The 27,222-nt window shown below is 36.2% G+C and overlaps 1 protein-coding gene across 2 annotated transcripts; it reads right to left on the reverse strand.

Moving 5' to 3' along the window:
* LOC107591487 (multivesicular body subunit 12B-like) lies at positions 1 to 26,088 on the reverse strand. Of its 2 annotated transcripts, none has more exons than XM_016280642.1 (10): positions 25,686 to 26,088; positions 16,733 to 16,855; positions 11,645 to 11,752; positions 9,576 to 9,672; positions 9,047 to 9,176; positions 8,540 to 8,689; positions 2,645 to 2,736; positions 1,310 to 1,365; positions 1,071 to 1,130; positions 1 to 647 (listed from the first exon to the last, which is right to left on the reverse strand). In XM_016280642.1, exons 1-10 carry the CDS (start codon positions 25,731 to 25,733, stop codon positions 561 to 563), a joined length of 951 nt encoding a protein of 316 aa, XP_016136128.1. In that variant the 5' UTR covers positions 25,734 to 26,088; the 3' UTR covers positions 1 to 560. The 2 variants fall into 2 exon arrangements, with proteins under 2 accessions (XP_016136128.1, XP_016136129.1); XM_016280643.1 differs by having other exon boundaries at positions 25,891 to 26,086.
* Positions 26,089 to 27,222: the final 1,134 nt, after the last annotated feature.

A 27,222-nucleotide genomic window follows, 5' to 3' on the forward strand; every position in this document is an offset into this window, starting at 1 on the left:
GTGTTTTTGTTCTAATCTCTTTTTCCAGACAAACACAAAAATATTGAAATGCTTGAGAAGTCCTGTAACAGTGCAGTGAACTGGGCTCCATTTCCAAACAGACTAAAGTCATGCAGTCACTGCCATCTAAATAAAACCGAACTCTTCCAACTCTATGCATTTGACGCATGAACACAGACTTTGGGGCTCAAATAAGGGTTTGTCCAAGTGTGACCCTTTATAAAGTCATTGCGGTAACAGCATCTCAGTCCAGCAGCCAGAATAAGTCAGAACACAACTTCAGACGCAATACTTGTCGCATAACAAAAGAAACACGGTAGTGGTTTTGATTTGATCACTGTAGCGATAGAGATCCAAAGCTCTTTAGGTAAAAGCAGCATCAACTTAAGAGAGACTGAACTTGACCACATGAAATATGTTAATTGTATGCAAAAAAAGGCGAACGATATCCTTATTTTTCCATCCGTTGAACTAGTGGGTTTCAGTTGTACTTTCAGAGAGTCTCTGCTCAGATCAGGTCTTCAGAAGCCCGAAGAACTCTTTCCTCCGGCGCGCGAGCGTTAGGCCTCGGAGCCCAGAGATGTTCTGGTGGGACTGGGCGGCAGACGGGCCGCGGCGCTGTGCTCCGTCCGGAAACTATATTCATACTGACACAGACAATAGACAGAAAGAGTTAAACACCATCTGAGAGAGAGTTTCACAGCACACACTGACCTCTAGTGGATCAGTCAAAAACAGCTCACGATTCCACTGATCTAAAGCTGAATTCAGCATCATATCATTTGTGACCCTGGATCACAAAACCTGTCATAAGGGTCAGTTTTTCAAAATGTATACATCATCTGAAAGCTGATAAATAAGCTTTCCATTGATGTAAGGTTTGTTATGATAGGATAATATTTGGCTTGAGATACAACTATTTGAAAATCTGGAATCTGAGGGTGCAAAAAAATCGAAATATTGAAAAAAAATCACCTTTAAAGTTTTACACGGCTCGAAAATACGTGCTTGGAAACAAAAGCAACAAACAAACTAGCACTTGTCATGGTTGAAACTCAACAGATCCTCACCTCCTTCTCAATCTCTGCAAGCGATTTGATTCTGATGCCCATTAGATCCACCTGCTGCAGCTGAAACACAGAGAGACACTGTCAGACTAACACCACAAACTCCTCCTCACTGTCCATGTCAGTTCTTAAGATAGTTTTAAGTACCTCAAATCTTTCAAAATCTACATCTAATAGTACAGTGCTCTACGGAGTGTTTAAGAGTTCATATGAAGCACGCGATTGGTTGATATCAGACTCACATCACTGGAGGCACACGCAAACTTCTCCGAAATCATGAAAGGCACTCCATCCATAGCTGAAAAGTCAAAAAGTCAGTATTAACCAGAGCTCACCAGACATAATATACTTTGCCTTGCACAAAAAGCCACGGAATATTAATATATCATTGGCTGATGACATCTACGAAATAAAATGATTTGTAAGTGGCTTTGGATTAAAGCATCTGCTAAATGAATACATTTTTTTCCCACGAATGTGTGACAAATGAGAATCGTGCAGTAAGAAACGAGAGCTCAGAACAGAAGGAGAGATTACCAGACATAATATACTTTGCCTTGCACAAAAAGCCACGGAATATTAATATATCATTGGCTGATGACATCTACGAAATAAAATGATTTGTAAGTGGCTTTGGATTAAAGCATCTGCTAAATGAATACATTTTTTTCCCACGAATGTGTGACAAACGAGAATCGTGCAGTAAGAAACGAGAGCTCAGAACAGAAGGAGAGATATTCTGACTCATCACTGAACACCATCCGGAAGAGTTAAACAGATTCCACCTCCAGAAGGGTTTATTAATACATCCCTAATGACAGCAGTCACGAATCCACACAGACACTCTGAGCGCTGATGGATTATTACATGCACTGACCTTCATCTCAAGCAGTCTAGAGATGCACAATATATCGGATATATAATTCACGACTGTTCAAAATTTGGGGTTGGTGAATATTTGACTTTTTTTTTTTTTTGGAAAGAAGTCTTTGTGGCTCACAATTTTCAGCATCATTACTCCAGTCTTCAGTGTCAGATGATCCTTCAGAAACAATTCTAATATGCTGATTTGCTGATCAAGAAACATTTCTGATTATTATCAATGTTCATATTTTTGTAGAAACTATGATTAATTTTTTTCTGGTTACTTTTATGCATTGAAAGTTCAAAAGAACGGCATTTATTTGAAATGGAAATCTTTTTCAAGCTATAAAAGTGTGACATTTTAATCAATTTAATGCATCCTTGCTGAATAAAAAGTTTTAATTTCTTAAAAAAAATAAAAAAATCTTAGTCCAAATTTTGAACAGTAGTGTATATTACCGATATACTTGATGCAGATAATATCAGTGCTTATTTTTTCTAACTTTAACTTATAGAGTAAACCTACAAAGCAAACTCTTTTTTTTCTATTTTATAACAAAGTGATTCTTTTTTTCATTTGTAAAAGCATGTCAAATTCTAGATTGGAGCTCTAAGAACATTCTGTCACTGATTGGTGGTTTCATTTTACAGTCCTCTCTATTTAAATGCTCATGTGATATTGAAGGCGTTCAGTTTGGGTCAGGTTTTGGTACCAGAGATGGCATAGAGGTTGGAGTTCTGGTGTTCAAAGTCTGGTCTGGTTGTGCTTTTTCTGAAACATGCCGGCAGGGTCATGGATATGTGCCTGCAAAGAAACACAAAAGGAAAACAATTAGCACTTAATCAAATAAATATTCAATGTATCTTCCTTCTCAGTCCTCACTATTATCACTGTGGTTTGTGTATCATCACAGCTGTTTTTTTAGACCAAATGTTATTACCAATCTGTCATCTGTCTGACAACCTTACTGATGCCTGAAAGTTGTGTCTGTAACACAGGCGTGCACATTGTGATATTTCAGTCTCACAGGCTGCATGCTGAGATCTACATCCTAATAAAACAAACTGTTCGTCTGATGATGCTAGAACCTTTAAACACAGAATTTTTCGGAGTTTTCTAAGCTTTATTTTTAGCAGTTGTGCTTTAAAGAAAGTCAAAAATATAGATATTTTTAGTGGCGGTTCTTTAAATAGCAGAACAAACAACGTGCTTTGCTTTAGCTGTTAGATAGCTTGCAAAGTAAAAACCGCTCAGAAAAATGTCTTTGGTCATTGTGCACATCTTACGCATCCCGTCACGAGTGTTGTGTTTTATAATGGCATGACAAGTTAAAAATACCATTAATTAAAAAAAATTAAAATGTTGCGTTCCATGTAGCTGTTTTTCATGCAAGAACCAGTGTTTTTGTTTTAGTATTATTTATATATTTTTCATTAATATTTTGAATAAGCTTTCATTTTAAGTTTTCATTTAGATTTTTTTTAAGTTTTAGTAATTGTGTTATTTATTCGTTTTTTTTTTTTTTAGCTATAATTTATTTTTATTTCAGTTTGTAATTTTAGAACTTCAACTTTTATTTCAGTTGTTTGCCAATGCAATTCTCTCTCTTTTCGGTTTAGTTTTCATCTTATACTTATATTTTTATCTTATTTCAATTAATAATTTTTTTTTTAAATAGAAAAATGTAATAGATTGATTAGAAATACAACATTTATTTTTACTAGGTTTAGTTAAAGGAACACTCCACTATTTTTGAAAAACTCATTTTCCAACTCCCCTGGAGTTAAACAGGTGAGTTTTACCGTTTTCGAATCCATTCAGCCGATCTCCGGGTCTGGCGGTAGCACTTTTAGCTGTAGCTTAGCATAGATCATTGAATCTGATTAGATTATTACGCAGTGCCTGAAAATAGTCCCCAGCACACTCCCTGTGCAAGCAGGTGGTCAAGCTGGTTATGTTGACGGAAGTTAGCCTATTTTCAGGCGCTGCGTAATATCATTGCGCCTGCTGCACCCATGGTACGGCAGCAAAGTTCCTTGATTATTACGCCGGAATGAGAGTATAGTCCCTAGCCATATCGGCCGAGAAAATCACAACTTTTAATTTTCCGTCGGTCTTAGTACACGATGTAACTACAGAAGAGTCCAGCTTTAAATAGGAAAAATATAGAAACTCTTTGGTCATTTTTGAGCGAGATGCTAACGGTCTAATCAGATTCAATGATCTATGCTAAGCTACAGCTAAAAGTGCTACCGCCAGACCCAGAGATCGGCTGAATGGATTCGAAAACGGTAAAACTCAACTGTTTAACTCTAGGGGAGTTGGAAAATAGTGGAGTGTTCCTTTAACAATAACAACAATGGCCAGAACATATTCTATGCAAATTCCCCCTAAAAAACGTATCCGATCAGGGTTGGTTCAACCTGAAACCAATCAATAATACAAAGCTTCAATGAACCACTCGTTCAGGGAACTAATTTGAACTAACTACTTGGAAACAAACATTATGCATTAGAAACTTTCATTTTTGCGATTACACATAAGCAACTGCTGCTAGCACACACTCAAATAAAGCTGTGCATTTACCCCAGATCCACTCATTAACAGGAGAATGCTCTAGGCTTTATGGAAAACACCCACCATTAAACACACTCATAACGTGACTAAGTCACCGCACACATGACACATGCTCTACCCAGTTGATGTTTTCAGTAGGTACTGTACGTGTTCTGCTGGCAGCTGCAAGGGAAACTCCACACATCACGAGGAACAAAACAACTGTATATGAATAGAATTTGGTCGTCTTGGACTGCTGATATTCTCCCTTTGTGATTTGGAAAAGATAGCTGTCTGGGATAGTGGTTGTACATAATGTTAAAATGTTTCCCATTCAAAAGTTTATGGTTCGATAAGATTTTTTTATGTTTTTGAAAGGAGTCTCTTCTGCTTCATTTTTGTGATCAGCAATACAGTAAAACAGTACTATTGTGAAATATTATTATTGTGGAAACCATACATTTCTGCATTTTTCAGGATTCTTCGATAAATAGAATGTAAAAAATTTTTTTTTATTGGAAACAGAAATCTTTAGTGACATTAAAAGTCATTTATAATGTTACAAAAGATTCAAATAAATGCTGAACATTCTACTCATCATTCTATTCATCAAAGAATTCTGAAATAAAATGTGTCACTCATTTATTCCAAAATATAAGGAATGCTGTGCTGGACCTGCCTATTAAAGGGTTAGTTCACCCAAAAATGAAAATTAGCCCATGTTTTACTCACCCTCAAGGCGTTGGTGTATATGACTTTCTTCTTTCAGACGAATCCAGTTGGAGTTATATTAAAAATTGTCCTTGCTCTTCCAAGCTTTATAATGGCATGGGCGGGTGTTTTTGTTCAACAGTCCAAAAATAGTCAAATAAAGTGCATCCATCCATATTAAAATGTGCCTCACACGGCTCCGGGGGGTGAATAAAGGCCTCCTGTAGCGAATCCATGCGTTCTTGTAAAAAAAAAAATATCCATATTTAAAACTTTTGGACTGTTGAATAAAAAAAGCTTGGAAGGGCAAGAATAATTTTTAATATAACTCCGATAGGATTTGTCTGAAAGAAGAAAGTCATATACACCTAGGATTCCTTGAGGGTTTTTGACACATATTGCTTATGACACAATGTTGGAAATATTTCTGTTTTAAACCATGAAGGCGAGCCAATGGATATCACATGCAAACGTGCAAACTTTGTGCAAGAGTTATGCCAGTGAACGTCTTAATCTCAGTCAATTCACTATATGCAGAAAGTGAAAGTAAAAACGGAATGACTGAGCTTTCGGCATCTGATGCCGCATATTCTCTCAGAGACGACGAGACGAATCTACTTCAACATATGCTGATAACGGTATAGCTAACTGTTTTAATTTATTCCTTTAATATTTCTCTTGTGGCCCGTACATAGTGGAAAAACAGACAAAAAAAACGTATTTCGTGTTAAACAGGTTTTTGAAAGTCGGTGCTTGAAATAGGCTAAAGCTTTTTATTCATTGATTTTAATTGATGACTGCTGAGTTAATATTTTAATTATAGGCCTATAATTCATTGTATATAGACCAGTTTTAAAAGGCATATAAGTAAATAACCTAATCTTTTGTAATACTCGCAGCACGTCAGTTATGTGGTAATATTGCGGGGCAAATTAATTGTAATTTTAATTTAATAATAAAAGCAACTTCATAATAATAATAGGCCTAATAAAAAAATAAGAATGTAACAGGCCTACATTAATTGGAAATGGCAAATCCTCTTAATATTGCCAATAATTGTTGTTTTTGAACAATATTTCTGGCTATTGTCGATACAAGATCATTGTCTTTCGACGCAACCCAGCAAGGTCTTTCGCTCCACTACGCCACTGGACAGACAGCACGTTGCCCGTTACGTCATTTAGGCTGCCTTGTTGAACGCAGTGGCACTGAGAACATTATATTTCACACACTTTAAGCTCTTTTATTTTCCAAATGTAAAAGGAATCGTTCGGTTTGTAATGTGTACCGAACCGAAAGCCTCGTACCGAACAGTTCAATACGAATACGTGTATCTTTACACCCCTAGTTTTTACCCTTCAATGTTCCTCTTCCTTCTCTCGGTTTGTCTCACTCACTCTTTCTATTCTGCAGCTGTTGCAACAAATGCAGTTCACACTTCCTCAGATATCACAAACACGTACTTGGGCAAGACTGGCGCTGGAGTGGAGTTGTTGGTGACAGTCTGGATGTTATTGGTGTTGTTGGTGGTGGAGTTGTTCTGTACAGGGGAAGAGTCCTGGGCGCGTGGCACCTTTCCCATACGGTACCAGATCCCCATATTGTTCAGCTCTCTGTGAGGAAATACAGAATTAACAACAATGGTAATCACATTTATACAAGAAAGAAAATTCAAATCAGTTGACAATCCAAAGGACAAACACACAGCAGGTTCGTCTAGAGGCAAAACAATGACTTGAACTGGATGATACACATTAAACGCTTTATGAAATTGTGAACAGGAGATTATTTACGCAGTGCAATAACTAAACATGTTTTATTGTATTTGTTCATGTGACCAAACACTAAACTATTCCCAACATAACATTAAAAAAATATTGGGGAAACATACTAGCTACATTCCTAAACATTAAATTAATCTTCATGTAAAATCATTAAATAATTAGATGAAAGAGTACAATGAAACAGCGAATTAAATACTCAATTTAATGTTGAAAATAAAAACAACAAAAAAACATAACTCTGCATGCATTCCTATGGGACTTTCAGTTAAATAAATGAATGAAATAAAAAATCGACATCAACATCAGCGTGTAACTTCAGATATGATTTTAAACTATAATTTTGGTTCCTAGATGTATAAACCTTGGACTGGTTTTCCAGTTCCAATTCTTGGATTTTAAATGATATTCAATAGAAATAAAAAACGGCTTGCTAATGAGTCAAAAACTTAGGTTCGACTGATGCCGGAAAAGTCAGTTTTGAAAGTCTACTGACAGCCACAGACATGAAGAGAACATCAGATTTGTGGTTAATTTCAGATTTAAAAAGTCAAAATAGTGGTTAGAACATGTAACAATAATATAGCTGCTTGAACATTATAATCCACACTGTAAGAAAGCGAAAACCCATCCTAGAGTTTGATTAAAGTCTCACAGTGAAGGTCTGGTATCACTTTGAAGCCTTTATATAAAATGCATTATAAAAGTAGATGTAATGCATTAATTATGCCTTGTAATGCACATTATAATGTATTGTATAATTACAACAATTCGAATCATTTGAGGAGTACAACAAACAAACCTTCAAATATCATAATGCATTTTAACTTTGGTTACAGTTATTTCTGAAAAGATATAATGCATTATGACGTATATTATGAATACCTTTATAATGCATTATGCACAAAGGCTTTAAATAAAGTGTTACCAGATTAATTAATGTGATATGGAAAAACTCCACATGTAAATAACCTAATCTTTTGTAATACTCGCAGCACGTCAGTTATGTGGTAATATTGCGGGGCAAATTAATTGTAATTTTAATTTAATAATAAAAGCAACTTCATAATAATAATAGGCCTAATAAAAAAATAAGAATGTAACAGGCCTACATTAATTGGAAATGGCAAATCCTCTTAATATTGCCAATAATTGTTGTTTTTGAACAATATTTCTGGCTATTGTCGATACAAGATCATTGTCTTTCGACGCAACCCAGCAAGGTCTTTCGCTCCACTACGCCACTGGACAGACAGCACGTTGCCCGTTACGTCATTTAGGCTGCCTTGTTGAACGCAGTGGCACTGAGAACATTATATTTCACACACTTTAAGCTCTTTTATTTTCCAAATGTAAAAGGAATCGTTCGGTTTGTAATGTGTACCGAACCGAAAGCCTCGTACCGAACAGTTCAATACGAATACGTGTATCTTTACACCCCTAGTTTTTACCCTTCAATGTTCCTCTTCCTTCTCTCGGTTTGTCTCACTCACTCTTTCTATTCTGCAGCTGTTGCAACAAATGCAGTTCACACTTCCTCAGATATCACAAACACGTACTTGGGCAAGACTGGCGCTGGAGTGGAGTTGTTGGTGACAGTCTGGATGTTATTGGTGTTGTTGGTGGTGGAGTTGTTCTGTACAGGGGAAGAGTCCTGGGCGCGTGGCACCTTTCCCATACGGTACCAGATCCCCATATTGTTCAGCTCTCTGTGAGGAAATACAGAATTAATATAATTCCAACAAACTAGAACCACACCAACACCCGGAAACACAAAAGAGACGCATTCAATAAAAATAAAATGAATAAAGACAGCGAGTGCTTTGCAGATCTCAAAATGCAGCCAGAGATTCAACCATTCAACAATGGTGTCTTAATAAATTTCAGCCTCATGACAATATATTAAAGATGCTGAATATTGCTCAGAAATCTTTTTAAACTGTTTTAAGAGAAAGTCAGTGCCCACCTACAGAATACAATGAATTTTCTTACTGAATATTAACAAAATGTCCTTAAATAATGGTAGGACAGTCTTGTGTATAGAGACTTTGTGTGACGTAACTGACCCTATGAACGTATACTGTGGCGGCGCCTGTTTAGAGCGTCCTAAGATACGGATATCACAGATGGCAGCTTCAGTGGAGTCTCTCGGGATGAACTTAATACATAACCTCCTCTTCCTGAACGCCGGCTCCTCTGGAGAGAGAAAGAGAGGAACGGGGCATGTTGAAGAAAGTGAAAGGGAGATGGAGTTTACAATAGAAAGAGAAAAGAGACAGAACGAGGTCAGCGCTGGAATTAAAAGAGGATCATTTCACACAATCGATTAATTATTTAACACAAGATAGAAACTGAATCCACAAGCTTTTAAAACGCCACATATCAGGCTACATGTGTAAAAGAAAATACATTAGTGGAAAACAAACTTCTTTTAATTCCAGTCTAGAGTGTCACTGGTTTATTTAAGCTATAACAATGCATATCAATTATGAAAAAAAAATAAATAAATATGGTTTTAAGGATGCAGCTGTAGTTTTTAGTGTGAAATAGCTTGAGAATGCAGCTGTAAATGAACGAGAGGGGATACATGCTTACGTGTGTCCACAGTTTCCTGAATGGGAATGAATCCCACAGGCAGCGTGTCCTTGATGTCGATGAGCTTCATGTCTACAAGCACATTTCCTAAATGACTCTGTGGAGAGATATAGGAAGCACATATAGGGAAATGTGAGCAGAAACAGCTCTACTGGTGCCCTTGTTTGCATGCTTTAGGAATTAACATTATAACTATAAGCATAATAATAATAAAAACAATGTCAGTCATGGTTTCTTGTACCAAAAATTTAGATTTTGCACAACCAATTTCCACCCTTTCTCTTTGCTGTTTGTTACTTTCAAAACAGAATAGTTTACACTGAGGAAGAATTGCATAAACTATTTTCCTGTTTAACACTGGAAAGCAGCTTTGGCACAATCTGTATTGTATAAAGGTGACTACACTGTCATATATCAGGGCAGTTCAAGGCACTAAACAGGTGTTGATGTGTAAACACTGATAGTCATACGTTCATTATGGATGAATCACAATGCATCGATTTAACAAAACTTAATTGCATCAATTCTAACAGTCTAAGTATAATTTCAAAATTTCTTATTTATTTTGAGTTTGTACTGAATTGTATTACATGGCTTGCTTTATACTTGCCATGTAACATTATTCAGTACAGGATGTCCTGTGTTTTTTCCCAAAAGATTTGTTTTTTTGGGTCAAAATGATCTGCTGTATGACTTCATCAAGACTAAACTTTACAATAAACAACAGCTATTTAACCAATAAACATTAAAGCAGGAAAAAAATAACACCATAAACATTGTTTTAAAGTTCTTTCCACTTGAGGTTTGTCCTAGAAAGAAGAATGAGACTAAACACCACAGGGACGGCACAAGCGGAAACAGCTTTGTTTTCATGAACAAAAAGAAATTGTAAATAAAAAATAAGTAGACGAGTTCCTGTGACACATTCCAGAGAGCTCCTCAACTCCAGCAACACGTTACATTATATAAACACTCCAGCATGAACATGTTCTGGATCTTTTAAACATCCATCCATTTTTTGGCCTTCAAACTGAAGTAACTCAGTACTGCAGGGTGTTGTTAGGCATGTCTCAAGTGCCTTACTGGTAGGGTAGGGTAGGGTAGGGTAGGGTAGGGTAGGGTAGGATAGGATAGGATAGGATAGGATAGGATAGGATAGGATAGGATGCTGTAGGATATTGTAGGATAGGATAGGATAGGATAGGATAAGATAGGATAGGATAAGATAAGATGAGATAAGATGAGATAAAAAAACAAAAAAAAAAACAAGCAATAAATATTAAGGATGTAAATTTTAATTAAAATGTTTTTTTATATTAAGGAAATTATTAAGCATCCATCTAGAAGCATCACAGGAATGCTGTATTCATGAAAAGCCTTTTATCTTCGCTGTTTACCTCACGTTACGCTATGGAGGCTTTCTTTATTATTATTATTATTTTTTATTTTTTTGATTCCTCAGTGTTTGCTAAACATTCTGTAATTCATCAATACAGCACGTGGTGTAGCTATGCCATGCCTCATCTTATTCGTTTTTGTTAATAAACATTATGTAAGCTAGTTTGTCATTGTAACCTACTGTTTTATTACTGTTGTGCTTTTTAATTAAGAGTAACAATGAATCCATCTTTTGTTTTAGTCTTAAAAAGTGAAAGGTATAGATATAAGCAAAACAGACAATTATCTTTTTTTGTAAAACGTGACAACAAGATCGCGAATTTGAAAGTGAAAGTGAAAGCGCACAAAGCCCGGGTTATAACACAGCAAATGAGGAACAAAATTTAAATCATAAATAATATTACTGATGAAAAAAGGTTGAATGTTGAACACTTTCGTTACCATATAACTATAAACTATGATAATAGTTCATCAGCATGCATTAATCCAATGTTTTTTAATCCCAAAAAACAACAACATTGTGACCAAATTATGTGCTCGTGCGACCAACTGAGAAAGTTAGTCACAAAAGAGCGACCAGTGGGAAGAATGAGTCTAGAGCCCTGAAAATGTAACCATACTTCAAAGAAACCTCCTCAATTATCTGATAAAGAGCAGAAGAAATGACTCACGTTCTCTTTGGAGAAAGCCCTGGTGAAGCACAGATAGCGGGTCACCTTGGATTTGAACAGGCCGTCTTTCCACAAGTCTGCATCAATCCCATCTGTGGTTTGTGCAACCTAAAAGGAATGAAAAGATTTGATAAGTATTATAAAAGTGTTTTCCCCAATATGCTGAAGGTCACTTGTTTGATTCTTTTGGTTTATCGAAGTAAAGAACGTCTTAAAGAAAAAAATAATTCGTACTGCATGACAATACTGCAGCCAATGCATCACAAAACTTTCATTCACATTAATAATCATCAGAAAACAGACCTGATTTAGTCCAAAAAGTGTCCCTAATTAAGGATTCCAAAGTAGGCTGTACATTTATAATGCACTTCAATTAGCTTCTAAAGGGCTTCTGGGAAATTCCTACCCTCAACAGATCAAGCTCTCAGAATGGCTACTAAAACTTTTTGGAGAAGTTATGTCTCTAAAATCTGGTTAGCGCTAGCTGTACAGTGCAGTTCTCAGTCTGATGTCCATCTCAACAGCAGTCAACACGCATGATTAACAGCTTGAGCTGCCCACACAAACAGCCACCCATCAGTTGTGCCATGGCAACTGGCTTCCCACGAGCCGCTCGACAAACACTGAGCTGCTAGATTTGACACCAGTGTTACAGAAAGACTGCCATCTGAAATGACACAGCATTAGGTCTTAGGACTGGACATGAAAATGCACTCATTTGTACACCAATTTTTACCTTTATTTATATAGCACTTTTACAATAGATTGTGTCAAAGAAGCTTTACAGTGTTAAACAAGAAAATAATGTTTCAATAATGCAAACAAAATTCAATTCTGCTGTAAAGCAGCTCTAAAAAGAGGACGACAGCAAAGAGTAAATATTTCAGTTAAAGTCAGTTCAGTGATGTTATCATTCAGCTCAGTTCAGTTCTCTTCCAACAGTGTCTGTGCAATCAAGTTGAAATATTGCCAAATATTAAGTGTCCTCAACTAAGCAAGCCAAAAGGAGACAGTGGCAAAGAACCCAAACTCCATCAGTGAAAAAAATGGAGAAGAAAAACTTTGGGAGAAACAGGCTCAGTCGGAGGGTCAGTCCTCCTCTGGACAGACGAAACAGCATGAAGATAAGAGTATAATATGAGATAAAATACAACAAGAGAATGCACAGAAAAGAAGTCTGGGGGATATACATTGGGATCCAAATGTCTAAGACTTGAAATTTGGGATTTTTTTTTCTTATTTAAACTGGAAAAGGAATTAGAAAGAAATTAATAAGGAATATTTCAGATTCTTCACTATTTCTAAGTGACTGAAATGTAAGGAAATTTGTGACCCTGATCATGTGAATTCATTTAGATGTTCTTGCTTTTGTTAAAGCTCAAGATGCTCTTTGAAAAATCTCAAATCATACTGGAGAACATGATTGTCATGTTTTGTTCATCTAGTTTCAGTTCTGCTGCCATTAAAGCAAAACAGACACAATCCAAATACTGAGAAATTATCAAACTCAAGTCAATTTTGAATAAAAAAAATTTCACTCACATTCTAAATGCAGATAATAATTTGTAATGACAAAAATAATAAATTAACTTAATTTTAACTTTTAATTCAAATTATATAAAATAGATATAAATACAAAAAAACATACAAAAAAATACAAAATGTGTATAGACCCCACTGAAAAGAGTCTTCAGACTCTCCGCCCATTACCCACTTGGTTTTGTGATACAAATTGCTGGCCTCATTTTTGAATGAATGAATGATGCATTTATATAGCACGTTATTGTGTATTGCTGTACACCCAAAGTAGGGCTGTGCAAAAAATCGAATGCGATTTACTAATCACCAGAAGCGGCTTTACTGACAAAAAGACAAAGCAATAATAATATTATTATTATTATTACAACAACAACATGTATTATTATTAGGGATGTAACGATTAACCGCGAGCCGGTTGATAATCGATTCAAATACGTGACGATTCAAATCGGTTGAGATGCTAAACAAATCGCGATTCATTTAGGGGTAAGAGTTTATATGAATGTATGTCTAAGGGGAACTTACGGTCTTTAGAAAAGTGTAGATGGTATTTTTTCTTTTCATCTTGCCTCTGTATAAAGCATAATAAAGTTCATAAGTGCAGCGCTGCTTTGTTTACAGCGGAACCCAAGAAAACGCTTTAAGCGCCACCTGCTGGCAGAGAGTGCATCTGCGTCTCGTTCAGCTCGTCTACTGTTTCAGTTTCATGCAGATATTTGTTATGCATAGTTTCACAAAACTGAAATCAAACCATTCTGTTTTTGCTTCAAATTTCAAAATTATGCAATCTAATTTAGATTAAAAACTGCTCATGTTGCATGTATGCAGCATCTTTGTTTGGATCAAGATTAAAATGCAGTGGTTGCCTCTAATTTTAAAAGAAAAGAGCACAGACAACGTCTTAGTTTGTTTATATGAAGAGATTTATTTTATTTGTGTTATTTATTTGATTTGGGGCTTGTTTTAAAATTTCAATTTAGTTTTGTTATTTACATTTATACTATATTTAAATTTGGTCATTTAGCACTTGTATCCAAAACGAGTTACAAATGAGGACAATAGAAGCAATCAAAACCGACAAAAGAGTAATTATATGCTATAAGTGCTATATTAGTATATTATTATAGTGTTATATTTCAATTTCACAAAGAAACGTGCAGCATTTTGTCCAAGCAATAATAAAAGGACACATTTAATTTTAACATTTTTCTTAAATCTCATTTTATTAAAAAAAATGTGTGAATCGAATCGTGAAATCAAAATCATGAATCGAATCATGAGTTGAGTCAATTGTTACGTCCCTAATTATTATTATTATTATACTTGGCTTTAATAATACTAATAATAGTTCTGGGGCTCTAAAATATTTTTCATTCTGGTATAAATTTTTTTGGTTTAAAATTTTACTCTATTTTTTATTACATTTAGCTAATTAATAGTGTTTTCAAAACCAAGTATAATAATAATAATAATCCCAAATTGGCTTTAAATGCACCATTAATTGACTAAATTAATCATTAGTGATGCACAGGCCTAGAACCCTCATAACATTCATAATATTAGTACCAACGTATCATTTAATTGGATGATTATTGAAAAAAAATTTGCCTATCTTTTAAGGCATTTCACTGTAAACAGACAAACCCACATTCACTTAAATCAATTAAAAGTCAACTTGGAAGGATATTTGATAAGGGACGAGTCAATAAAGTCAGTGAAGAGCTCAGACTTTAGAGGTTGTCCAAGGGTCAAACCTCGGACTTCTGTAGTTTGATAATGAACAGACAGAAAGAAGCTCACTGTTAGTGCTGGAAACAACAGATTACTCTCTCTCTCTGATGCTTTGCGTGTAGAGTGACTACAGTGTTTCTGTGATTTGAGAAGACGTTTGGGGGTGGAATGAGTGCTATCAACAGACCCCGCTTTCACACACTCTCACAATCCACACAGGAAGCATTGTTAAGCTCTGTGCTGGAGTGACGACAATGACTGGGATGGCCAAAGGAAACACAGCAACCCCGCTGCCTCTTCTGCTGCCAAAGTACATCCAGGATCATGTGTGCGTTCCTACTAAAAAACATGCAAATGCAATGGTGCAAAAATGCTTTAATGGCACAAAACGTCAGCAGCTGGGCCTGTGATCAGAAGTGTACTTTCTAGGGTGTGAAGAGACGTTCGCGTCGGGCTATTAATGAGGTGCATCATTAATCACAAAGCTATGCTGTGGCCTTTTCCCAAAAGGTTTTGGGAAAACAGTCTCAGGGAAATCTTACAAAATAAAACTGATGTTACAATAGAGCACAACACTGATACTGTACGCAAACACTTTGTTAAAGATGTCTCCTTCATCCCCTTTACATTTCTGGTGGTATGATTACGTAGATCTCGTCTGCAGAGCTGTAAAAAGTCAGGTGATGGGGAAAAAAAAGCGCCCAACATACAGATTGAGTTTCTCCTGTGAACGCCTTTGAACTGAGGCCACCGTGATCAGGGGTTTTCTGCAACTGAGATCAACATGGTTTGTGAGCAGATCTACTCTTTGGTTGATACAAACTCTAAAACCCCAGTGGAATGCATCCAACATCGTTCTTGTATTACATTTCAACAATTCCATAAGGCCTGCCATGTTACAGCACTCAAATAAGTCTGTTTTAACCATCAGCGCCGACCAATTGCCTCGTGAAATTGACATATTAACTGTTTTGTACATTGCTGGAATGACAGTGTTTGAAAACCTACTGAGCTGCCTATGGAGTCAGCATTTTAGGGTGGTCATACACTGATTCTGTACACATTGGGTTATTTTGCAGGTATGTAAACTGTGTATATAGTTTGAAAATTAAGTCAGCAAGATTTTTGTCAAAAATACAGTACAATTGTGAAATCAAATAACTATTTATACTGTAATACACTTTTAAATATAATTTATTTCTATGATGCAAAGCTGAATTTACAGCATCACTTCTCCTGAAATCCTTCAGAAATCATTCTAATATGCTGATTTGCTGCTCAAGAAACCTTTCTTATCAGTATCAATGTTGAAATCAGTTGTGCGGCTTCATACTTTTGTGGAAACCATGCTACATTTTTTTTCAGGATTTTTTGATTAATAAAAAGTTCAAAAGAACAGTATTTATTTAAACGTGTAACATTATACAAGATGCTACGGTCACTTTTGAAAAATATAGTGCATCTTAAGTCTTAATTTCTTACAAAAGAATAAATCTTACTGATCCATACTTTTCCTCATTTGGATAAAAGCATCTGCTAAATGTAAAATATTAACATTAGCATCATAATGGCCCTGAAAAACTCATGTTTATCTATGACAAAAACGCATTCTAGGTGGGCAGCTCACTAGGTTTTTAAACATTGCCATAGCTTCTCATGTAGAAACAGCATACTAGGGACTAACCCAAACCCCAAAAGAACTAGAAGAACTTCCTAACAGATGTCGTTTCTTGACAAATGCTTTGGAGGAACAAAGAGTTTTACTTTCTAAAGCACTTTCTACATTATCTGTATGAGTGTACTGTATCGGACACTCACCACATCATAGCCGGTGGGAGCTCTGTTTCTCGAGGCCACAACCCCTACGCCAGTGATCGGGTCCATGGGCATCTCTGGCAGGGCGTCTGAAAGGTCCCGCACCTCAGGCATCATGGAGGAATTCTGAGGAGACAGGAGCATTAAAACGGTTACACGATAAACAACAAACCACTTGACAGAACATGTCGGATCCGTGTTTGTTTTGTCTACAAAAGCAGATGAATTTATTCTTTGTTAGACTCCGCCTCCCTTGGTTACGGTTGACAACTCAGAACATCCCATAGGAATGAACTGGGGATTTCCATATTTCTGTAAAATGAACTCAAAGTGCCATTTTTATCTGTCATTATACCTTACAGCAATTGTTCAATTATACCTGCAATGTGATAAATTGCAGAGGCTTAAAAAGAGACTTGAAAGCAGTTACAAGTGAAAACAGTACTATTTGTGAACCCTTTAGTCGCTATTGACATGCAATCAATACAAAAATTTAAAGCTGTTATTATTAAATTAACTTTACTTTACATTGGAATAAATGTAGGTGTTTTCACTGATGTTTGTTTGTGACAAATCACAGCATGAACTCAACATTTATTTAAAGCAGTGGTTCTCAACCCGCGGCCCGTCACGAATTCAAATGCGGCCCACCATGCTGAACACAATGAAAAAAATAACTTTCAGTTTTACAATTCATGTTAGTTTTTACATTAATTTAAAAATGTACTAAACAAATATAAGCTATAATGTTTTTGTTATTGTTTTTGTTAGTTTTTCATATATTATTTTCAGACATGAGCAGACCTGTACTTGCGTAATTAACGTTACGCATTTAACGAACACTTACAAGCGTGCACGTGGGCAGAATTAAATTCAAATAGTCATCAGCAGCCATTAGTTCTGTAAAATTGAGCATCAGAATGAACAAATTTGTTATTAAAGGGTTAGTTCACCCAAAAATTTAAATTAGCCCATAAATTACTCACCCTCAAGTCATCCTAGGTGTATAAGACTTTCTTCTTTCAGACGAATCCAGTCGGAGTTATATTAAAAATGGTCTTTGATCTTTCAAGCTGTTTAATGCTACTCAGCGGGTGTTGCATGAATCAGTCCAAAAGAAGTTAAATAAAAAGCACCCATCCATTAAAAAAAAGTGTCTCACACGGCTTCGGGGGGGGTGAACAAAGGCCTCCTGTAGCAAATCGATGCGTTTTTGTAAGAAAAATATCCATATTCAAATTGTAATAATCACTTTAAAGGGGTCCTATTATGCTTTTTCACTTTTTCAACTTTAATTAGTCTGTAATGTTGCTGTTTGAGCATAAAAAAGATCTGCAAAGTTACAAAGCTCAAAGTCCACTTCAAAAGGAGATATCTTATTTAACAGAAACATAAAATATATGAAAAATAATGTGTTTTTCGAACAACCTAGTATGAGAGCCTGTTCTAGTACACCCCCAAAACAAAATCAAGACTTTGTAAAAGAGCATAATAGGACCCCTTTAACGTAGCTTGCGCCAACAGTTGATGACGGATGACGTATGAGGTCGGCTTTGCGCATGCGCCGCTCAGAAGTGATGAACGCGGAAGCGCAGCGGAGAGATCAAAACAAAACAATGGTCACTTATTAGAAGTACAAAATGAGGATTTGTAAAGAAGAATGTCGGCGGATTTCAATATAAGCCAAGAGGAGAATGGTTTTCCATTGATAAAGTAAGGAAACTTTGCTTCCTTTGCTCCTGTTAACAAACGTTGGTTTTCACGAGACTCACCAGCGCAAGCGCAACGCTGAACTCATACGTCATCCGCCAAGAGCTGCTTCCGTGTAAAACTGTTGGCGCAAACTAGATTAAAGTGATTATTACGTTTTGAATATGGATATTTTTCTTACAAAAACGCATTGATTCGCTACAGGAGGCCTTTGTTCACCCCCCGGAGCCGTGTGAGTTTTTTTATGGGTGGGTGCTTTTTATTTAACTTCTTTTGGACTGATGCATGCAACACCCGCCGAGTAGCATTAAACAGCTTGAAATATCAAAGACAATTTTTAATACAACTCCGACTGGATTCTTCTGAAAGAAGAAAGTCTTATACACCTAGGATGACTTGAGGGCGAGTAATTTATGGGCTAATTTTCATTTTTGGGTGAACTAACCCTTTAAGGGAGAAAAACTAAATGTGGAAAATGCCAGTGAAGGAAAACATACAAACAAGAATAGTCGCAGTATCAGCAGTGAAGGTAGGAGAGTGCTGGACTTTCGGCATCAACTTTCGGTTTGCCCCGCCACTCACTTGAAGATGTTCAGGCAAAAGGAAACACCCATACTACGCAGCAATCATCCTTAATTGCAGAAATGTTGCAAACCATCTCTGGAGAGAACCTCAGATTATTCAATTCGAAAGTGCTTTCCATATTTGGATCAACATAGGCTACATTTGTGAACGCACATTTTCTGCAATGTCGCGCGTCAAGTCACGCTTCCGTGCATGTCTTACAGACTGCAACTTACAATTGCAACTTCATTGTGCTGTTACTCCTTTCAAGTCGAATTTCACAAAATTGGTCAGCTCCCGAAAGCATCAGGTGTTTTATTAATGGGGAGTAGAATTATTTATTTATTTATTTAAATGAATGTAATCGATTAGATATCATAATATTTAGGCTATAATATTATAAATCTGGTTGATTTGTATTGGTGACGTAATATGTAAATGATATGCGTGCGGCCCGTGTGTGGCCATAGTGCGGCCAAGTGGAAAAAAAGGTTGAGAACCACTGATTTAAAGATTTGGAAATGGAAAAAATATATATATATATATATTACGAATGATTTGAATCATTATAAGCAACAACATTTGCAACAGCATATTACCACATTTTTCCATAAAACTGTTTGAAACCACCCAAACACACAGATCATCTATATACTTAAAACAGCGCAAAAGCTTGTATGGCAACTACTTTCAATGATTCCATTTTTTATTTCAATTTTGTAAGGCTTCAACCACATTGATGGCACTTTAAAAGGTTATCTTAGAGCATAAAATGATGCCAAACAGTGGCCATAGTGCGGCCAAGTGGAAAAAAAGGCTGAGAACCACTGATTTAAAGATTTGGAAATGGAAAAAAAATATATATATATATATTACGAATGACTTGAATCATTATAAGCAACAACATTTGCAACAGCATATTACCACATTTTTCCATAAAACTGTTTGAAACCACCCAAACACACAGATCATCTATATACTTAAAACAGCGCAAAAGCTTGTATGGCAACTACTTTCAATGATTCCATTTTTTATTTCAATTTTGTAAGGCTTCAACCACATTGATGGCACTTTAAAAGGTTATCTTAGAGCATAAAATGATGCCAAACAAAGCCTATATTGTTTGTTAGCAATATAAAAGTGGTTTGAACATCAAAACAAAAGCTGTCATTTTTCAAAAGGTACTAATATGTACCTTTAAATTAGCAATATGCATCTTTTAGGGGTAAATAATGTGCAAAAGAGCTACTTTGAAAAGATACTACCCCAGTGACAGCTTTTGTACCTATTTTCTGAGAACGCACTTACTGTAAAATTCACATTTACACAAGCCGATACCCAAATACATTTCAGTGCGACAACAGAGCAGAATAAAACATGACGGCACTGCCAAAACACGAAGACAAACTGACAAATGAAACCAAGCCACTGTGTACAAGACATGTGTGAACAGAGAACAATGTTCTGGAGAATAGAAAAAGAGTCTAATGCGAAAAGCACAAGAGGGTGGGGATGAAACACTGAGCCAGTCGAGCAAGACTTTATATAGCCTTTCCTTATCAACTACTCCTCTATTCTAACACACTGACTACATCAAGGGAAGAAAATCCTAATTCAAGACCATTACAATTAGCTAGATTCTGATAATGAAGTCTGTTTATTCTCTTTGAGATAAGAAAACACACTTCCAGACTGTCTGAAAGCACATGATGAACAAGAACTTACACGTTCCTCTAAAATGTAAACAGGGAACTTGCATGTCTACCACAGATCAACAGATTAAACAAGAGCTGAAGAAAAACTGTGTGTGTGATGAACACAAGAGACACATTCTGGAGGCGTTCTGGTAACGTCTCCATCATGCTGCGTTTGTTTTCATCAGGAGACACTTCACAAATCAACTGATTTGGAGTCAGGGTTTGTTTGAGCATCTGAGGAGCTGTGTAGTTGAATACAAATGAAACGCAGTCTTTGGATGGAGCTAAGCGCTTTGGAGGCGCCTTGGCAACCGGGCCTGCCCTCCGCGATCTCCCAAACAAGCGGTGTCAAATCGCTGGTGCGCATGGAAGCAGCTTGCAACAGGACAAACAGCAGTGAAGAAAGAGAGCGAGATCAAACTGAGAGCATGTGAGAACTCTGCCGGAGCCAAGAGAGAGCGTCAAAAAGAGATGTGACAAGATGATCCCTGGAGTCGACAGTGAGAAAACCAAACAGGAATAGACTGCATTCGTGAACAGGGAAGGAATGCAGTTCTTACAGAAAAGGAAGCTGTATAATTAGTTTCTGAATAAAAACGTCAAGGCTGCAAACCACCCTAAATGACTGATAACACTGAGATTTCATAGACCCCTTTTTGACTTATAATGTGCCCAATCTGGTCTGCTTTTACCCTAAAAAAGGCTGTTCTGAGCCAGAAAAATCTTCAAACCAGTGAAGACTGGGATAATGGAGATGGAATGTACGATGCAGGGCTGCATGATAATGGTTAAGTGGCATGGTTGCCAGGTTGGGAAGATTAAGTAAAACACTGAGCAGAAAATTTATCAATTTAAGTAAAAGGCTATGATTGGCAGATTTAATCTCTTGAAATCTGGCAACCGCAACCATGAAAGCTTGTGGAGGCTTGTTACCTAGAAAATGCAGCACCAAATTAAAATGTAAAATAAATAAAAAATGTAAATCGAGCCACATCATTATTTCAAACCTAAGTTAGCAGAAATGTGGTCTGGATCTGAAAGAGGTTTGCAGAATCCATCAGCAAAAGAGGTAAATGATGGAATGCTTCCAACATCCATTTATTACTCATTCATGTCATTCATTCATAACTCATTGATATTCTGATATATGGAGCCTCTCTGTATGATGCATATGATTTATACGGCCAGCACTGCTGGTCAGCAGCACAGTGTTTTGGATGCTGTGCTGGTCGTTATCTGATTGATAAACTGACTAAAAAGTCTTCATGTAAACATCTGCAATGCACATGTAAATATCTACGTTTACATGCACACAAATAATCAGTTTATAATCGGATTGATAACTCAATTTGGATCAAAAAGCCTTTGTGTAAACGACTCAATCATCTGTGATGTTCATGTAATCAGATTGAACCAAGCCTTAATGCAAACACCTTAATTGATCCAAGTATGCCCGATCCAAATTAAATTTCGATTGGATTGCAAGGAATGGTGTAGACCTCAAATAATCGATCAAAAGGAAAAAATTAAGCATATAAATGCTTGAGTCCAACTATATTCTCAGTCGGATTCAAAATGATCTTGCGTGCATGAGCAGAGTTGAAATGTGTGATTACATACAGTGGGGAAAAAAAAGTATTTAGTCAGCCACCAATTGTGCAAGTTCTCCCACTTAAAAAGAATGTCTTACAAATGTGCTTCACAAACTGGTCAGTGGAGGAGACTCAATGTGCTAAAAAAAAAGCTCCTATGACATAAAAGCCATCTTTGTTTTTAGATATGCAATCAAGTCAAGATTGACAATTATACTTGCACTATGTATGCATGCATTTTGTTTGGAATACGTGCAATGCACATGTAAATGAACATGAATCGCACTGCAATATGTAGGGTTCAAACAGAACTTTCAGAATCTGAAATCGAGTTGGATTCATTCCAGTTGATGAAAACTAGTGCAAGTATCATACTTAATACGTAATTTAATTGGACTGGAAAGTTTAGAGTACATTTGAACAGTACATAAATCACAATGATGCAAAATTAATGTAGGTGTAAACTGGTATTTCAACCAGCTACGTGTGTAAACAGTAAATATGATGCATCTTCAAATGCACACCAAAGCAATTATCGGAATTTACCAATTAATTCTTTAAAAATCCTACAATGTGATTTTCTGGATTTTTTTTCTCATTTTGTCTCTCATAGTTGAGGTATACCTATGATGAAAATTACAGGCCTCTCTCATCTTTTTAAGTGGGAGAACTTGCACAATTGGTGGCTGACTAAATACTGTTTTGCCCCACTGTACGTTTGATGTCTTACAAATGTGCTTCAAAAACTGGTCAGTGGAGGAGACTCAATGTGCTAAAAAAAGCTCCTATGACATAAAAGCCATCTTTGTTTTTAGATATGCAATCAAGTCAAGATTGACAATTATACTTGCACTATGTATGCATGCATTTTGTTTGGAATACGTGCAATGCACATGTAAATGAACATATGAATCGCACTGCAATATGTAGGGTTCAAACAGAACTTTCAGAATCTGAAATCGAGTTGGATTCATTCCAGTTGATGAAAACTAGTGCAAGTATCATACTTAATACGTAATTTAATTGGACTGGAAAGTTTAGAGTACATTTGAACAGTACATAAATCACAATGATGCAAAATTAATGTAGGTGTAAACTGGTATTTCAACCAGCTACGTGTGTAAACAGTAAATATGATGCATCTTCAAATGCACACCAAAGCAATTATCATAAAGAATGGATGCAACCTTCCTGGAACATGAGCAGGACAGGTTCTGAGATGCCCTTCGGACATTAGGGGCAGATCTGCTTTCATATCACTCATCTGCCAGGAGGACAGAGCAGCCTCAGATGGCACAGACGCTGGCTCTGTCAACACAATGTCTGGAAGATATTTCAGGGCTCAACAATAAGGATGGCCTTGAGCCAGCGTGAGAGAAGTTTGGGCCAGTCTACATAAGCTTCACTCAGCCAATCAGAGCACTGCTGCATTTATGCTGTCAATTCAGTTTGCAGATGTGCATATTTAGGGCCCTATGATTTCCACAATGCGGAAAACATAGATGGAATCGAATCCAGTCACAAAAATGGAATTTACTCTATAATGCAGAAAGTCACGGAATTTGGAATTTTGGATGAATACATAAAAAGAAGTGATGTACAATTAATCAAAGCGATATGGACTACTGTCTGTAAATATTAAACTGAAAAAATACTATTTAGATATGAAATCTGCATGCTCTGCATGTCTCTGTGTGAACGAATGGCATAGTTTTTCTTAAATCACTGTTCATTTTAACAGTAAATCTCTGTTGTGCAGCACTTTGTTTGCCAAAAATAAAATTTTTAATTTTCATTTGATTACATTTTAAAGGATAAATAAAATTGTTTATGCCTTCAATTTGATTATCACCATTTTTGATAATACATTTGTATTAAATCATAAGTCCAGAAAAATTTTTATGAATTTCTGAAAATATAAAACATTTTATAGAGCTCTATTTTCGTAGAAGAACTAAGGTAAAAGGCATTATATAGTTGTTATAATTTTGATAATTAAAATTTTATTAAACCATTAAAATGTAGTTGTCTAATAAACCTGGCACATTACAAATATTTTTGGCTCTTTGACGAGCTGCTTTTGGTATGTGACTTTGGATAAAATCAGCTGCTAAACGTAAATATTAAAAATATGTTGACAAAGACGTTTGCGTCAGGGCCAGAGAAAATATTTACAGGGCAAGTAAAAAGCTGATCTACTGTCCCAACTGTGCCAGAAGGAAAACCTGCCCTGCATATGTTAGTGTCGTTGCTTGTTCAAGTTTACTCCACCTCTCTAAGAAAACATGTGTGTTTGCACAGGTGGCTGAAGCAAACACCGTCATGGGAAACGACTCAAATGCATGAACACTGGTTTTAACACTACGACAACAACTATAAGATATTTTCATTTCTGAGACAAAATCAAAACATCTCAGGTGCTGCTCAAAATGAAATAAGTCAACAACAGTGACACAAATTTGGAATAAATCCAGCCCATAAAAATATATATAGAAATAAATATCCACAATTGTCATACAAATACGGAAAAATCTCTTGGCCCCACTACGGCTCCAAATATCTCACGAACAACAGCAGCATTCAGACTCCGGCTGGCTTATAATGTGCCATTTATTCTATATCTAATGCTGGAGTATTTGATAACAAAATGAGTTTCAGGTCTTGCCTTATCAAATGCATTAGGCACTTTAGTGTTAATCTGATCTGAAAACCAAATTTCAACGTTTTCAAAGAGCCAAATCATAAGACAGCATTTATATCTTACGGCATTACCTCTGTTTACACACTCACTTGCTTTTTGTGATTTGAATGAATTGAACAGAAGCTGCATAATAGGTATATCAAACATCTGAATCATGCACACAGAAATCTGATACTAAATGTCATAAATGTAATTAACATACAGATTAGATATTGTCCATGTAGACAAGCAATGTTCTCTATAATAAATATATATATATATGCATCAATAAAATAATACTATTATACTGCATAATCTTAAAATATCTCCGCTTTTGTTATGCAATATAAAAATCAAACAATATTTCATAAAGCAATTCTTTACAATAACATTAACTACCCAACATGTATTACCCTGCTGAACAATTCACAACTCTTTAAACATTTTAACCACTTATCTTGACGTTGTTGTTGTAATATCTTGAGTCCATGATATGAATAAAAAAATATTCGCATTTTAGTGCGTTTTATCATTTGGCTGAAGCCCAATTTTAGCCATTAGCATTATCCGGCAGGTTGCTAGGAGACTCCATAGAGATTCTATACTTAACCTAGACGAGCTAACAAGCTAACCCAAGTCTCCTCAATATTCCTTATTCTTCTCGAAATTTGTGCAAAAAGCATTTCAACCATTAAACGCCACATTGACTTAACTGTAAAATGCACAGCGTCCTTCCTTTTCGGACAAAAGCAGCTTTTCATGACCCGCGGCACACAGCGGTAGCAGCAGGCCGCAGAAGCCTCGGCAGCGCGTCAGAGCAGAGCGGGGCGGAGCGGGAGGGAATGCGGCAGGAAGAGCGCGAGAGGAGCAGCGGCAGGCGAAAGCAGCAGCGCTAATGCTAATCGACGTCTCTCTTACCCCAACAAATACACTTCACACAGATAGACTGACAGACGCTGCGGTCTGAAAAGAGATACGCCACTGGATTCTCTTCTGTCTGTCGTTACAGCTCAAGACTGGACTGCTGACATTCCCGTTAATGAGTTAATCCATTTTAAACGACGCATATCTCCTTAATTTGCCAGAGTGGTTTAAGGGTCCTCAGTAGCTGCCATTTCTAACCAGTCACTGAAACTGAGAAGGGAAGGAGGTGTGTGTGTGCGCGCGTGCGTGTGTGTGTGTGTTTTCTGATATAGTTGTGATTAACTATCATTGCCATTCAGTATCTGTTTTATATTCTGAATAAAAGCCTTGCTAATGCAAAACAGCCCAGGTTAGATTAAATCTAAGGTAAACTAAGCATGTGATTAATAAGTAATTTAATTTAATTTAAATTTAATAAAAAAATTTAATTTAATGAAAAATAATTTATAAATATGGCATGGGGTTTTCAAAAACGTTTAGAGAAAAACTGTGTAAAAATATATAAATAATAAATGATAAGATTAAAATAAAAAAAATTAAGTGACTAAAATACATAAATAATACATTTAAATGAACAAATAAACATGCATAAATAAATAATACTTTTACTTTTACAATATGATTTTACATAGGCTATAATTATTTTCATACTATATCAATTTATGCATGACATTTTTATAAAAATGTGTATCAGTCTGATTGTCCCACTGAATATGTTTTATTTTAATATGAGCAAAGGCCCATATTCTGAATGATACTCTTATATCAGATCTTTGCAGATAAAGATAAAAGCACAACCTGATTACACAGGGTAAAACCTGTCCAGGTGCGTTTGAGTGTGAAAGCGAGGGATTGTGATTGTGGGTCTCAGATAAGATCTCATTGACAGAGAGTGTTTTTCTCATAGAGGCCAAACAGTGAAAGCTCTTGATGCCCCAGATCTCATAGACCCAATGAGATTGGTGTAGTGAAGCCCACAGTTCATTCATAAGAAGGATTACCAGGTAAACGGAGCCCAACGCTTTTCTAGCAGTATATGTAGATTGTGAATCTCTGCACTATTTCGTTTTTTTAATCGCATACTGGAGTTTAATCAATATTGATATTTGTGTGCATGCACGGCCTAATTTGTCATCTTAAATTTGATGTGAAAGTTGAGAACATGTAAGCCCATGTTAGATATTTGTTAGCTGAATACATAAATGTCTTGTCAGCACTGGCCACTGAGCTACAAACCTTGTGAACGGTGCCATCTGGGGTGCCATGCAGACATGATAATCTCACTTTAATTACATTAGCAGTGCCATCAGATAGATGCCCCCCCCA

Source organism: Sinocyclocheilus grahami, unplaced genomic scaffold (assembly GCF_001515645.1).
Source record: "Sinocyclocheilus grahami isolate Dianchi unplaced genomic scaffold, SAMN03320097.WGS_v1.1 scaffold142.1, whole genome shotgun sequence".
NCBI lineage: Eukaryota > Metazoa > Chordata > Actinopteri > Cypriniformes > Cyprinidae > Sinocyclocheilus > Sinocyclocheilus grahami.